Source organism: Cyprinus carpio, chromosome B15, assembly GCF_018340385.1.
Source record: "Cyprinus carpio isolate SPL01 chromosome B15, ASM1834038v1, whole genome shotgun sequence".
In the NCBI taxonomy this organism is placed as follows: domain Eukaryota; kingdom Metazoa; phylum Chordata; class Actinopteri; order Cypriniformes; family Cyprinidae; genus Cyprinus; species Cyprinus carpio.
Window position 1 is genome coordinate 20,035,836 of NC_056611.1, and position 13,332 is coordinate 20,049,167.

Genomic DNA, 13,332 nt, shown 5'->3' on the forward strand with positions numbered 1-13,332 from the left:
TGCTTAATGTCAAGCAGGACACTGTGGGAAGAGTTTTCCAGTTCCATGCACACACACGGGAGAGCAACAATGTCTGTATTCATCACAGCATGTCAGGCCTCTTCTTCACACCACTGTTTCTTCACTCTGCCAAGACCAGCTACTACTAACCCCCTCCATACTTTACTCTAGATACACACTTAAGAATTACAGATGTTTTCCTGGACATTATATAAGCATCATTGACTTATCCAATTCCCAGTCTTACTCTAAAGGTAAATGATCCCATAACTGGTCTGGAAGATAATTTAAGAAATCAGCGAATAGACAGAATGTTGAATACTTCTGCCCATTGGTTATTAAACATAACTAGTTATTATGGAGAGGCATAAGACGTGGTCATTGCAGAAAGGTGTGCTATGAAAATACGGACGCGTTGCGCCCTCCAGTGGTTAGTAGTGTACTTTCACGTTGATTGTTTATTTCTGCAGGAAAGGGTTTGTAGTAAGGACTTTACCCCTGAAGTTGGATATATATAAAAGTATTAGTCTGTGCAATACACTCTAATACGTTAAATTTAAGGCCATATATATCCCCAACAGCACAAACTCGAAGGCGTTCACAAAACTACAGCTATATTCAGTTCGGTTCGCATTTATGAACTACGCTACTACATTTCTACGTACTCTGGCTGTTCGGCGTAAAGTACAAACCCTTAGCATGTCTTCTGCTGTTCATGAAAACGTGAAGGTAAGCGGTCAAACACAACGCGCATTGTCACCATGTTTACGTTCAACGACGATACATTCCATTTAATCCCACCGTTTTCAACTGTGATCAGAATGTACTTTTGCGTTTGAGGGGTCTAATAAGAGTTGTTGATGTATTTACATGCAGAGTTGTGCACTATATAACTGAAAGTCTGATTGTTTTGATTTCATGTGAACATTTTTACATGCAGTCACATGACCAGAAATGTTTGATACCACTTTATCGAGATGTCTCAGTAATGTTCCTCTTTAAATACTATAGATACATGTGATATTTTATTATTTAATTATGAAAATGACAAGAGGTCAAGCAACCTCCATTGGATCACTTGATATGGATTAACGTCGTAGACTTTTTAGTTTATGTAATTGCGGTTTCATTCTTGTTGCAATTTTGGTTTCTGTAGTTTCCCCCTCGGATTAGAGGAATATATTTGCATATTTATAAATATTATTCATTATTTCATATATTAGTCATATAATTTACATGTATTTAAATGTGTCAACTGGCAAGAACGTCATCCCTAAGTGTACACTGCAAGCTTGTAATGTCCCTTATTGAAGTTTTCTACCTTGGTCACATTTATGCTTAAGCTTTTAATATAATTGGGCTTTAGCATTTCTTTTAGACAACCACAATATTTCTTTGCAAAGCTCATTCTTTAATTCTTACAGAATTATTATGGCTCTCGGCTGGAGACTTCAGATGACTTACAGACCAATGCTGCGTGTTCCATGCCCTCCAGACCTCTGCGCAAGAGCGCATGTGAGGCCCTGAAACAAGTCCACCCAGATGTTTGCAAGAGGTACAGCTTTATTGAGATTATGTCTCATAACTTCAGATTTGTCTGATTTATGTTAGTAGTGAATGAAATGATGTAATCTGCAGGTATTTTGGCTGTGGGCTGGTGATTCCAGAGAAGCTGGAAGGATGTACAGTTCTTGATCTGGGCAGTGGATCAGGCAGAGACTGCTACGTCCTCAGCAAACTGGTGGGGGAGAGAGGTCAAGTCATTGGGCTGGATATGACTGATGAGATGGTAGGTACTTCACAGATTGATTTTAACATATTTTGTGAAAGTTAAAGAACAAAAGATCTGAAAAATGTTAAATGATCTTATATAATCATATGAATAAGTGTTAAGGAAGTGCAACCATTAACTTTGTGTTTGCTCTAAAATTAGATAGTTGCCTCGCAAAAATATGTCCAGTACCATCAAGAGAAGTTTGGATACTCAAAACCAAACACTGTGTTTGTGAAAGGATACATGGAGAAGCTCAGTGATCCAGGGATACAGAACAACTCTTTGGATGTAGTTGTGTAAGCACATCCTTAAAATACAGTATAACCTGCCTGAGCAAAATTGATTTTTTTTTTTTTTTTAATAAAAAGGACAATTATTTTCCCTAGGTCAAATTGTGTGATATGTCTGTGCCCAGATAAGAGGACTGTGATAAGTGAAGCTTACAAAGTTCTGAAGGTGAGATATTTCCATCACATACCTACTGATAATTTCCCCTCACTATTGTATTTTTGCAAGAAAACGTTTTACAAAATTGTGCACTTTGCAAACACTGTTTCATATGTGAATGGTCTCATAGGAGGGTGGAGAGTTGTACTATAGTGACATGTACGCAAGCAAAGTAGTTCCAGACTCATTCAAAGAAGATCCAGTTCTGTGGGGTAATCATTTTTCATTTAATGCATTTTTAGAAATTTAGACCATGCTACACTACATTCATTTATGGGGATTATTAGAGTTAAGACTTGGGGAAAAAAGACAAAATTATGCCAAAATTTGTTCTCGCTGGCTTCACCAGTCTTGATTTGGTATAATTGAGATACTATTAGATATCTGATGAACTTTTATTACAGTTATAGTAAATATAGTACTTTTATTAATAAATAAATAAATTTTTATTTTCTATTTTCCATTTTTTATTATTTTATTTTAGTAATTTGGTAGATTGTTTTTTTAATGTCTAATTGTCAAAATAATTGAGAGATTTTAGTTATTTTAGTACATCAAGTTAAACTAAATAAGAATGTGAAACTTTTTTTTTTTTTTTTGCAAATAGCTGTAATAAAATATGATTTTTTAAAAATGTTTTATTCTATTTCAGTCATTGTTCATTTTATTTCAGATTGTTTTAATGTTTTAAGTTCATTAAAATAACCCTGGTTCACACAAAGAAAGCAATGGTTTCCAAACAGAAATGCACCCCTCAATAACATAGGTATCATCAATGCAAAATTGAATTAAGAGTTGGTGGATTTAGGTGAGTGCTTGTTCTTATCAGGTGAAGGAATGGCCGGCACCCTCTACTGGCGCGATCTCATTACTCTGATGAAGGACATAGGCTTCAGCACTCCCCACCTGGTTGCAGGCAGTCACATTGTGGTTCACAACCCAGAACTTCAAAGAAAGACTGGTAACTGTTACCCTCTGATTTGTGTATGGTAACAACATTATTGCTGAACCACATTTGTTTTCATGTGCTTTTGTGCTTTTCTGTGACTAAGCAGATGCAAGCAGATGTGTTAAAGTTTAATTAGTGGTGCTTTGACCCACAATATGCCACTATAGGTGATGTTACATATGCATCTGGAACTTACCGGATCTTTAAACTACCTCAAAACTCCATCAAGACCAAAGCGCTTGTGACCTATAAAGGCACCGTGCCTGACTGTGCTGAATGTTTTGAGTTTGATGCCTCTCATTCCTTTAAGGTAAACTCATTTTTTATTTATTTATGAATTTTAAATATGTTAATATGACTTATTCGGTGGTCAATTCTGTTATTTCTATTCCAGACCAATGTCCCAGTGGAGGTGGGTGCAGAGATGGCTGCCATTCTCCAGAACACCCGTTTCTCTACGGACTTCAATATTTCAATGTTAGACACTCCAGATCCAAACCAGAGCAGTACTCCACAGGTAAATGTGATGTGCCGTGTTCATATCTTATTTATTCTTTTGATATATAAGGTTTTCTTCACTTTAGCTTTTATTTTTCCAGTATTGCCACCTTAGCCCATTCCTTCTTGCGGATAAACTGGGCTCCTCAGTCAAACAGTGCTCGAAAACCGGACACTAAGGTAAATGTGGCGAGTCTGGTGGATCATGTGATGTCCAGATCATTTGAGATGATGTGATGGGAGAGTATAGGATGTCTTTAGTGCCCACGTGATCATTTCTTAAGTTTTCTTTTTAGACTCGAGGAAGCTATTTGTCTTGTTAATTGTAAAATGACTTTTAAAAATGCCAGCAGCCTCAACAGTAAACAACATTAATAATTATTAAAATATTAATTACAGTGTGCAAAGTTTTTATTCAAGACAAAACTAACCAAGATCTTTGTCAATGGATTTAGATTTTGACTTCATTCCAGCATAGTTCTCTTTTCTACTTCTTGTTTTTTGTTCTCTAGTTGTTAAATGTTTTAAAAGCAAATGTTACTGGCCTCTATTTCTTTGTCCCTTATATAGTAAACCAACTCAAAGTATTGGCACTTGTTTTCTAATCTGTATGAAATAAGGCAGTGCTGATAATGATATCGATACACAATCTCTCATTACTCTGTTAAATTCATCTCTCAGCAGCACAAATGATTTTTGCATTTTTCTAGATGACTTCTTGTTTCGGTTGATTTAGTACCAAGCTTATTTTGTTAATTTCACACATAATGCTACAGAAAGGTAGTTGTTCATCATTTTAACTTTTATTCTTTTTATGGCCTTGCTGTTGGATATATAATAACAATCACTGCTCTGGTGTCATTTCTTTGATGCATGTTTACCAAGAAGACAACCGTGTCAGTGACGTACATTCTTGAGATGACATACTGTATGAGACATGATATGTAGAATAAAATCCATGTAAGAGAATATTTTTATTGTGCATCATTTCAAGCTGTAATTTTACACAAAAAAAGTGTGAACATATAATCCTGTGTATTTAATGTGAATAAAATACTACCTTTGAATTTAGCCTTATAGCATACAAAGTTTTATTTTATTTTTAATGTTTAAAATGTAATATCCACCATAAGTTTATTTAAAATACATAATTTGAAATGCAGTGGATTAGAAAAAATTACAAATGACAAAATTTGTTCTTGTGATGGATAGACATTTAATGTTGGACCGATTTAAAAAATGTTTAAAGTAAAGTTAAAGCAAGTTTATTTTTAGTATCAAAAAGTGCCCAGTAGTAGAAGCACGTCATTTATAAGCAACATGACATTTATGCTTATTATCAGAAGGGATAGAATTTACTTCACTTTTTGATTTCCCTTATTCCTAAAAAAAATCATGTGGTATTTTTAATGGCAGGATGTAGACAGATCAGTCACTTTCCCTTAAGTCTCTTGACAAAGCTTTGCCAGTAATAGGAATTTCATCATACTTTTTTCTTCATACCTTGTATTACAGAGCCAGCTTTAAATACATGCGTAAGATGAGACTCAAGTATGTGTAATCTCAGTATTCTTGTTCGGTGTCATCTCATTCTATTGGTTTATATAACCTGTAAATTTGTCAGTTGGTTTAACAAGGAAAAGGTCCTGATTTAAGAATGTCATTGGACTGTAGGTGGCGCCAAAATCCTCAACGTGTTCCCAAAGTAGCTCTGCTCGCTATGTTAATGCATTTTTATGGTTTTGCAGCTTGCAGTGCAGAACCAATATGATTAGACAATGATAACGGCATAAAGCAGTCATAATTCAATAATATGAACAGGCAAATTACCTGCACAACAATTCATCCCAAGCAATCAATGAGCATTTTCTGAATCTCATTTATAGTAATTTACTTGGAGACTTAATTTGCTAATAAAAGAAAAATGGTCATAATGATGCGAATTGTTCCTTTGGATAAGTCTGATCAGTGCATTATAACCCGGGCTGTGTTGTATTAAACATTGCACATGACAAATTGAGTGTGCAAGAGTTTATTTCACTTGGATTCTCAGACATTTATCTCTAGAAAATGCTTATATTGGACTCTCCTGTCAAAAAATTGAACTCCAGGACTTCTCCTCAGGGCTCTGGGAGGGAGTGCTGTGATATTTTGAATTTTGCGGAGGAAGCAGGTGTGGTGTAAATGTAAACACAGCACTGAGGAACGGCTCTCATTGTCCTGGTTTCACCTCTGCTAAAGTGCTGGTCTTCTACCGCGTGCCCAGAATGTATCCCATTACTCTCAGCCACTTAATGCTTGACGATATCCAGAGCTAAAAAGCCTCTACTGTCAAGAGACACTGTGAATGGAAGAGTAAGCTTCAGTGAATAAGACCACACACTGATTCCAGTATGAAGCTCATCTTCTGAGCTTGTTCGTGTATCGTGTATCAATGACATAAGCCGGCATAGAGGAGAGATAAATAGGAACTGTGCCAAGTCATGTTTCAGAATTGAATCTTACATTAATGACCAACTTCCTTTAAAGATGAAATACCATGTGATTTATAAATTTGGTGTTTGTGGATGCTGGTCCTAGTCACAGTAGTCCTAAATTCACAACTGTTCAAAGGTTTGGTAAAAAAAAAAAAGTTACAGTAAAACCAGTCTATATTACATGTATTGTATATTACAACACATTGCTATTTAAATGCATGTTTAAGCAAATGGTTTCTATTTTAATCTATTTTACAATGTTTTTTTGTTTGTTTTTTCCCCTTTGATGGCAAAGCAGCTATTCAGCAGCTATTACTTTAGTCTTCAATGTCACATGATCTTTCAGAAATCATTCTAATGATTTGGTTCTCAATAAACATTTCTTATTATTAGCAATGTTGAAAACAGTTGGGTTATTTATTGTATTTTTTAAGTAATTATTTTTTTCAGGATTCTTTTGGTGAATTCAAAATTCAAAAGAATAGCATTAATTTGAAATATACTTTTTTTGTAACATAAATGTCTTTACTATCTCTTTTGATCAATTTAATGCATCCTTGCTCTATAAAAGTATGAATTGCTAAAAATTGCTGTGTGTGTATATATATGTATGACACACACACACACACACACACATAGTTTTATATATATTTAATTTATAAACATAGTATTCTTTAAATATACACATGTATGTGTGTGTAGTTATATACACAGTACACACATTTGTTTTTTTTGTATTATTAAATGTATATATATATATATTAATATATATATATAGACACATGCATGTATATATTTAAGAACACTGTTTATATATGGAATATATATTATAATACAAATTATATGTGTGTGTGTATATATATATATATATATTCATATGTAAATACATGTAAATATTTTCAAAATATATACTGTATGTGTATGTATTTATATATACAAAAAATATAGAGTACACACACATTATATAAACTTTTATTTTGGATGCGATTAACAGCAGTTAATCATTTGACAGCACCAATATATATACAGTAAATATATTTATAAAATACTATCTATATGCCAGTTCTTTTAAAGGATAAAGGTTAAAAAAATCTAACTTTTTACACAATTTTAAAAATGTAGAGTTTTTCTATTGGTAAATAGACTTAAATATTGCTGACTCATTGGCATTAATAATTTTTTATTTTTTTTTTTCATGTTTGTTGGTTTTTGGATTTAGAATGTCCTCTGTTCACCTCCTGCTTTCATTAACAATAGCAAATAAGAAAATTGTCCTCGTCCAGCAGTTCCATGTGGTCTTTCCTATGCGCTACATTGACCAAGTTAGGGTCACTGTCCTGCAGAGTTTAGATTTAAACCTAATTAAACACACCTGATCCAGCTGATGAAGGCAATTAGATGTGCTAGAAACTTCCAGGCAGGTATATTGGAGCTCTGCAGGACAATGGCCCTCCAGGGGCTGAGTTTGACATCCCTGGTCTAGATCTACAATTGGACGCCTTCCAAACCTTCCACCTCATATCAGAGCATTCTTCTAACCCAACATGTCTGAGGCAATACTGGAAGCTACGAGAGCTCAACCGAGTCAGAATGGGAGTGAAGAGGAAAAATAGAACTGTGCTCTTGACCTGCCCTCAGCCCCGCTCCCACAGAGCCCGACCTGCAGGAGACGCTGAGGGATATCTTACCCATGCTGCTTGACTAGCCAACCGAGATCAAAAGCGCTCGCGGCTCCCCTCCCCTCCTGTCCCAGCCAGGAGCTGATTGAAGCGATTCATGACCAGGTCGTGACCCCTGCGTGCCAGGCACGGCTGAGGACAGACAAGCAGCTTTCCTAAGCAGGTTTCGCAGACTCTAACTGAAGCAACCACATCTTTATCAGAGCATTTCACCTTTCCTGGCTATAAATCATGTGGTTTCCTTTTTCATTCACCTGTTTTTCCTTTTTGTTTTAAGTTCTATTGTGTTGAGAATTAATCTCAGTCTTGAAGTCAACATGAAACAGTATTTGCAACCCTTTTAACTTGAGGAGTCTGATGATGTATGAAACAAGATACACTTCTCAATAATGTACACAATAAATAAATTAACTAACAAAGAGCAATGCATTTGTTACAGTGTATATTAATCCTTAAAATAAAAAATACAATTGTTCATTGTTAGTTAATGTTAGTTCAGTTCCAAATAACAAAATAAAAAATTATATTAACAGTAAAACATGCACACTGTATATGTTACTATGATATGTGCATGTCTGTGTGGTATATATATATAGAATATATATATATTATATGTATATATCAAGTACAATATAATGTGTGTGTGTGTGTGTGTGTGTGTTGTAATATATTGAAACATGTATATATGCTACCCTATATGTATGGAATTAAAATTAGAAAGGATATATATTTATTTATGTATTTAGTTTAATTTTAATTTTGATTGAGTGCTTTGCTTTGTGGTTTGGTTTTATTTTTATTTTAAGTTAATTTAGTTTTAATTTTAATAATTGAATATATAATACAGGATTTCACAGGAATGTATGTAGGAATGTATCTGTAATTAATTGTATGTATTTTGTTGTATTTGAACTTTTTTTTTTTTTTGGATTCTTTTCACAAATCTTCAGCTTAACTTAAGTTCAGTTGCTGCTTCACAATTTCAAGTATAATCAAATTTTAGTAATTTCATTTGTGTGTGTGTGTGTATTTATATATATATATATATACATTACATTTTGTTTAGCTGATTTAGAACTTAAAAACTGTCAAATTATTTTGATTGGTCAAAGGAAAGGAAAAACCTTCCTCGGGTTTGTGATGACGATGTTATAAACCCATCTTCTGCCTTGATAAGTCTGTGCAACTATCATTACAAAGGTTTCACACTAATGAACACTTTGTTGCATTGATTTAGCTTTGATCTTTTTGGATCCTTTGATAAGCAAATATTTTTGTTCCTCACTATCTGCCTTTTGTGTCATTGTTCACTTCACACAGGCCTTTTTCTTTTTCCTCAAACGTCCTTTCGTATAGTCTGTGAGTATACATATTGATTCTCGTTATACTTCCTAGCATGGGGCTGCTTAGTCCTTGTTCAATGTCGCTTTCTGTTTTAATTAAAAGGTTATTAATACGGTATCAGGCAAGGAGATTAGCTCCAGGGTTATTGAGGGAGAGCTTTGTGGAATCACAATGTCCATTCTTTTGGGCCCTGTCAAATTTATCAGGTTCAAGGGCAACAATAGGCACTAGAATATCAGCTAACAGATCCATGGAAGCTTTTGTCTTGGCCGGCGAGAGATCTAAATTGCCTTGTGTTGTTAAGCTAAAAGCTTATTCAGAGGAATGCTAAAACCCCCGCCTTTGATCTCTCAAGCAAAAAACGGATGAAGGACAAATGGAGGAGAAACAACAATAGTGTTTGGTTAGAAGGATTTCATTATTCCCATTTGTTCGTTTGCAGTTTGGTCACTGGCTTGATAGTAGTAGCTCTACATATTCCATTTCATATCAATGCAAGCGTCGGTTAATACGGGAAATCCCAAGTTTGTAAGACAAGCTGGAGAGTGGAAAAACAGGGGTTTTCCTGTTCCCTTTGTGAATTTTGTTGATGGTCAAGGACCCTGTAGACAGAATGTCTTGGTTAAACATGACGGCTTCCAAATACAACCATAACAATGCTTAAAACCCCAAACAGCCTTTTATTGTTCCACTGTCTAGACATTTCGTGCTTACAAGATAATTTCACACAGGCTCTAGATACTATGTCACTGATGTAGTCATTTATTTTTTCCTCTCTTAGCAAAGATGAAGAAGTGGATGACAACCTGGGAATGATAAACCAGATTTTTGTTATTAAAGGAGTGTCAAGAAAGACCTGACCTGCTCATTATCACAGGGGTCGTACCCGAGATGAGAGAGCTTTATCGCAAAACTGCACCTTCCAATTAAACCACAATTCATTCTCTCGCACAGACAGGCTGTTAACGTCACAAAAACATCCAATCAAATTCACCGCCTTCACAATATGGTAGGCCTGCCAGCCAATGAGATGTTATTGTTGAGATGCTCATAAATATCTTGTGCCCTAACTACTTTTTAGTTTTAGTTTTTAGTGTTTGTACGCTAGTATAATGTGACCATTTGAAGAACACAACAGTTTTATTGACTCTCAATAGGCAGTAATGCTTGTCAAATGTCAGACGACAGAGTTAGTGCTCACTACAAATTTATATGCATTTATTCTATTGACTATTTGTAGATTTTTTGACACAGACTCTCACATGACTTACATTAGAAATAACATTAGAAATAAGGGTCATTGAGAAGTATTTTTAACTTTCAGATGTTAAAGACTAAGTGAATAATTTTCCATAGTTTGAATTTGAAATTAGGACAGCTAAAAGACTGAAGAAGGGACAATCTGTCATCTGAATTTTGCATACATTTTACCTATGCCTTTATTTTATTTCACAGTGAGCAGGCTGCAAATGTTATGTGAACTGCAACTGATGAAATATTACCCCACTGCCACAGAGCTTATGCAAATGGAAGGACCATCAGAAAAACGGACAAAAAGCCAAGGCCAGCTGATTGCAAATTGGTGTACAGTAGGACAGATCTTATGAGTCAATGTGGTATTAATATTACTGTAAAAAAAAAACAACAACCTTTATTTCATGATATTGACTTTCCATGCACACCTGGTGGGTGGGGACCAAATTCATCATCCTCTAGAGTTACATGCAAGCGTTACTGTTTCAGTTTGAGGGTAGAGCACTCAAAGATTTATATTTCAGCACTTCCTTATATAAACATCTCAAGACTGAGGATACACAGACTAAGAAAATGGCTATTCCAAGTGGATTGTGTTAAGTTCTTACGCTTTCATGTCTAAGACTGGAAATCTGGTGTGTTTGGGTAGAATTTTAAATGAGCATTTACAAAAAAATCCAAAAATAATATGAATATGGCGTATGCTGTAGAAGAACCATTCTATTCACTTACACTAATCTTATTGTAATTGCTTTCAAATGAGACTTTTCACTGTTTTTGCAGTGAAATGCTTTATACGACTCTTAGTACCAAAAAGAATTAACATAATTTACATAGAATTAAAATCTGAAAATTTAGTCATTTATTTTTAATCATATTCAGTTACCAAGTAATCTAGTGTTTGCTTTAAAGAAAGACAGCAGATAAAAGATCTGATTCTTTCCCACAGGACCTTCTGTAAAGCTTGTCTGAGCGAGCAACAATAACCAAGGGGGCGGAGTTTAACAAAGGGTCACTTGGTGCACAGCTGAACAAATCCAGCTGCTGGTAAGGTGTTTATTTACTGTTTACTAGCTCTTTGACTTCTCATTCATTTATAAAATTTGAAAAAAAAAAAAAAAAATTTAAAGTGTCAGACATGAGGTTAGGTGGTTCTGTGTCATACTGAAAAGCAATTTTTTCATAAGGGCCTCATGGGTGGAGCAAACACTTACTCCACTTGTCATATGTGATGGGTTTGGCTTCAGTCCAAATGGACGTCTAATAGACCCTATTCTAGGCCCTCAGCACTGTGGTCTAGATGCCCAGGGTCTGATTAGTCTCAAGAATAATTCTTGAAAAGGGCACAGCGAAGACAAGGTTGATTCTAATTTAGGTTCTAAGCAGTGCAGGAGCGAGTGTGTGGTCTGGAACAGACATGAGCAGTTGATAGCGCTCTAAAGCCCACTCAAGTTCTGCATATCTCGAGCTTTGACTCTAAATGAAAGTGTTAGTTCAAGCGGCCTTGCTGGAAATAGTATTGCTTGGAAATAGAGGCTGGCTCAGAGGGATATTTGTGTCTTGTGATTGCTGTAAGACAGTGTGAGCAAGGCAAAGGCCAGAGGAAACGTATCCTGATCATATGAGCATGAAGTTTGTGTTTATGGTGAAACAGTGATGTTCTGTTCACTGAGCGTCCGTGAAACCAGATGGAAAAGTCTGCCCGAGTTCACAGCCTACCTCGAGGCACGGTAACTTAATTTCACTGCTGCAGTTGGACATGGAAAATGATCCTTGTCTCGTTTGACATCCAAAACATAGACATGAATAAAAGTGAATGGAACGGAGCCATGTGATATAAGTCAAATCCTGGCAAAAGATACTAATATTTATTTGTTTACAAAAAGTTAATAAATGAGTTTCAGTGCAAAAATTTTATTAAAAAAAAGTTTATAACTACAATGCTGTCCGGGGGCGTTTAGTTGTGTGGGGTTAAAAAGGAGTAAATAAAATTCAAATTTTGCCCAGAAACAGAATTTTGCCATTTCAAAGGTATATGAAACACTACTGTTGTAATGCAAATCCTGCTGCTGCTGCTGTTTATTCTTCTTCTTCTTTTTATATATTTTTTTTTAAATAAATGTCAGTTTATGTTTAAAACTTTAGGGTAATAAAATATTTTTCCTTTTTTTTATTATACTAACAGTGGTGTGAAAAAGTGTTGGCCCCCTTCCTGATTTCTTATTTTATTTGCATGTTTGTCCCACTTTAATGTTTCAGATCATCAAACAAATTTAAATATTAGTCAAAGATAAGACAAATGAACACAACATGCAGTTTTTAAATGAAGGTTTTTATTATTAAGGGAAAACAAAATCCAAAACTACATGGCTCTGTGTGAAGAAGTGTTTGCCCCCCTGTTAAAACTCTGGTTTATCACACCACATCAGTTCAATTACTCTAGCCACACCCAGGCCTGATTGCTACCACACCTGTTCGCAATCAAGAAATCTCTTAAATAGGACCTGCCTGACAAAGTGAAGTAGATCAAAAGATCCTCAAAAGCCAGACATCATGCCGAGATCCAAAGAAATTCAGAAACAAATGAGAAAGAAAGTAATTGAGATCTATCAGTCTGGAAAAGGTTATAAAGCAATTTCTAAAGCTTTGGGGCTCCAGCAATCCACAGTGAGAGCCATTATTCACAAATGGCAAAAACATGGAACAGTGGAGAACCTTCCCAGGAGTGGCCGGCCAACCAAAATTACCCCAAGAGCACAGTGATGACTCATCCAAGAAGTCACAAAAGACCCCACAACAACATCCAAAGAACTGCAGGCGTCACTTGCCTCAGTTAAGGTCAGTGTTCATGACTCCACCATAAGAAAGAGACTGGGCAAAAATGGTCTGCATGGCAGAGTCCCAAGACGA

General features: G+C 35.3%; 1 protein-coding gene across 1 annotated transcript; it reads left to right on the top strand.

Annotated features, from left to right (window-relative positions):
- The first annotated feature begins 426 nt into the window (after window positions 1–426).
- zgc:153372 (uncharacterized protein LOC767695 homolog) lies at window positions 427–4,637 on the top strand. Its single transcript, XM_042739711.1, has 10 exons — window positions 427–729; window positions 1,425–1,555; window positions 1,639–1,789; window positions 1,934–2,070; window positions 2,161–2,230; window positions 2,352–2,433; window positions 3,051–3,182; window positions 3,338–3,480; window positions 3,565–3,687; window positions 3,770–4,637. The coding sequence occupies exons 1-10, from the start codon at window positions 637–639 to the stop codon at window positions 3,845–3,847; spliced, it is 1,140 nt and encodes a 379-aa protein (XP_042595645.1). The 5' UTR covers window positions 427–636; the 3' UTR covers window positions 3,848–4,637.
- Window positions 4,638–13,332: the final 8,695 nt, after the last annotated feature.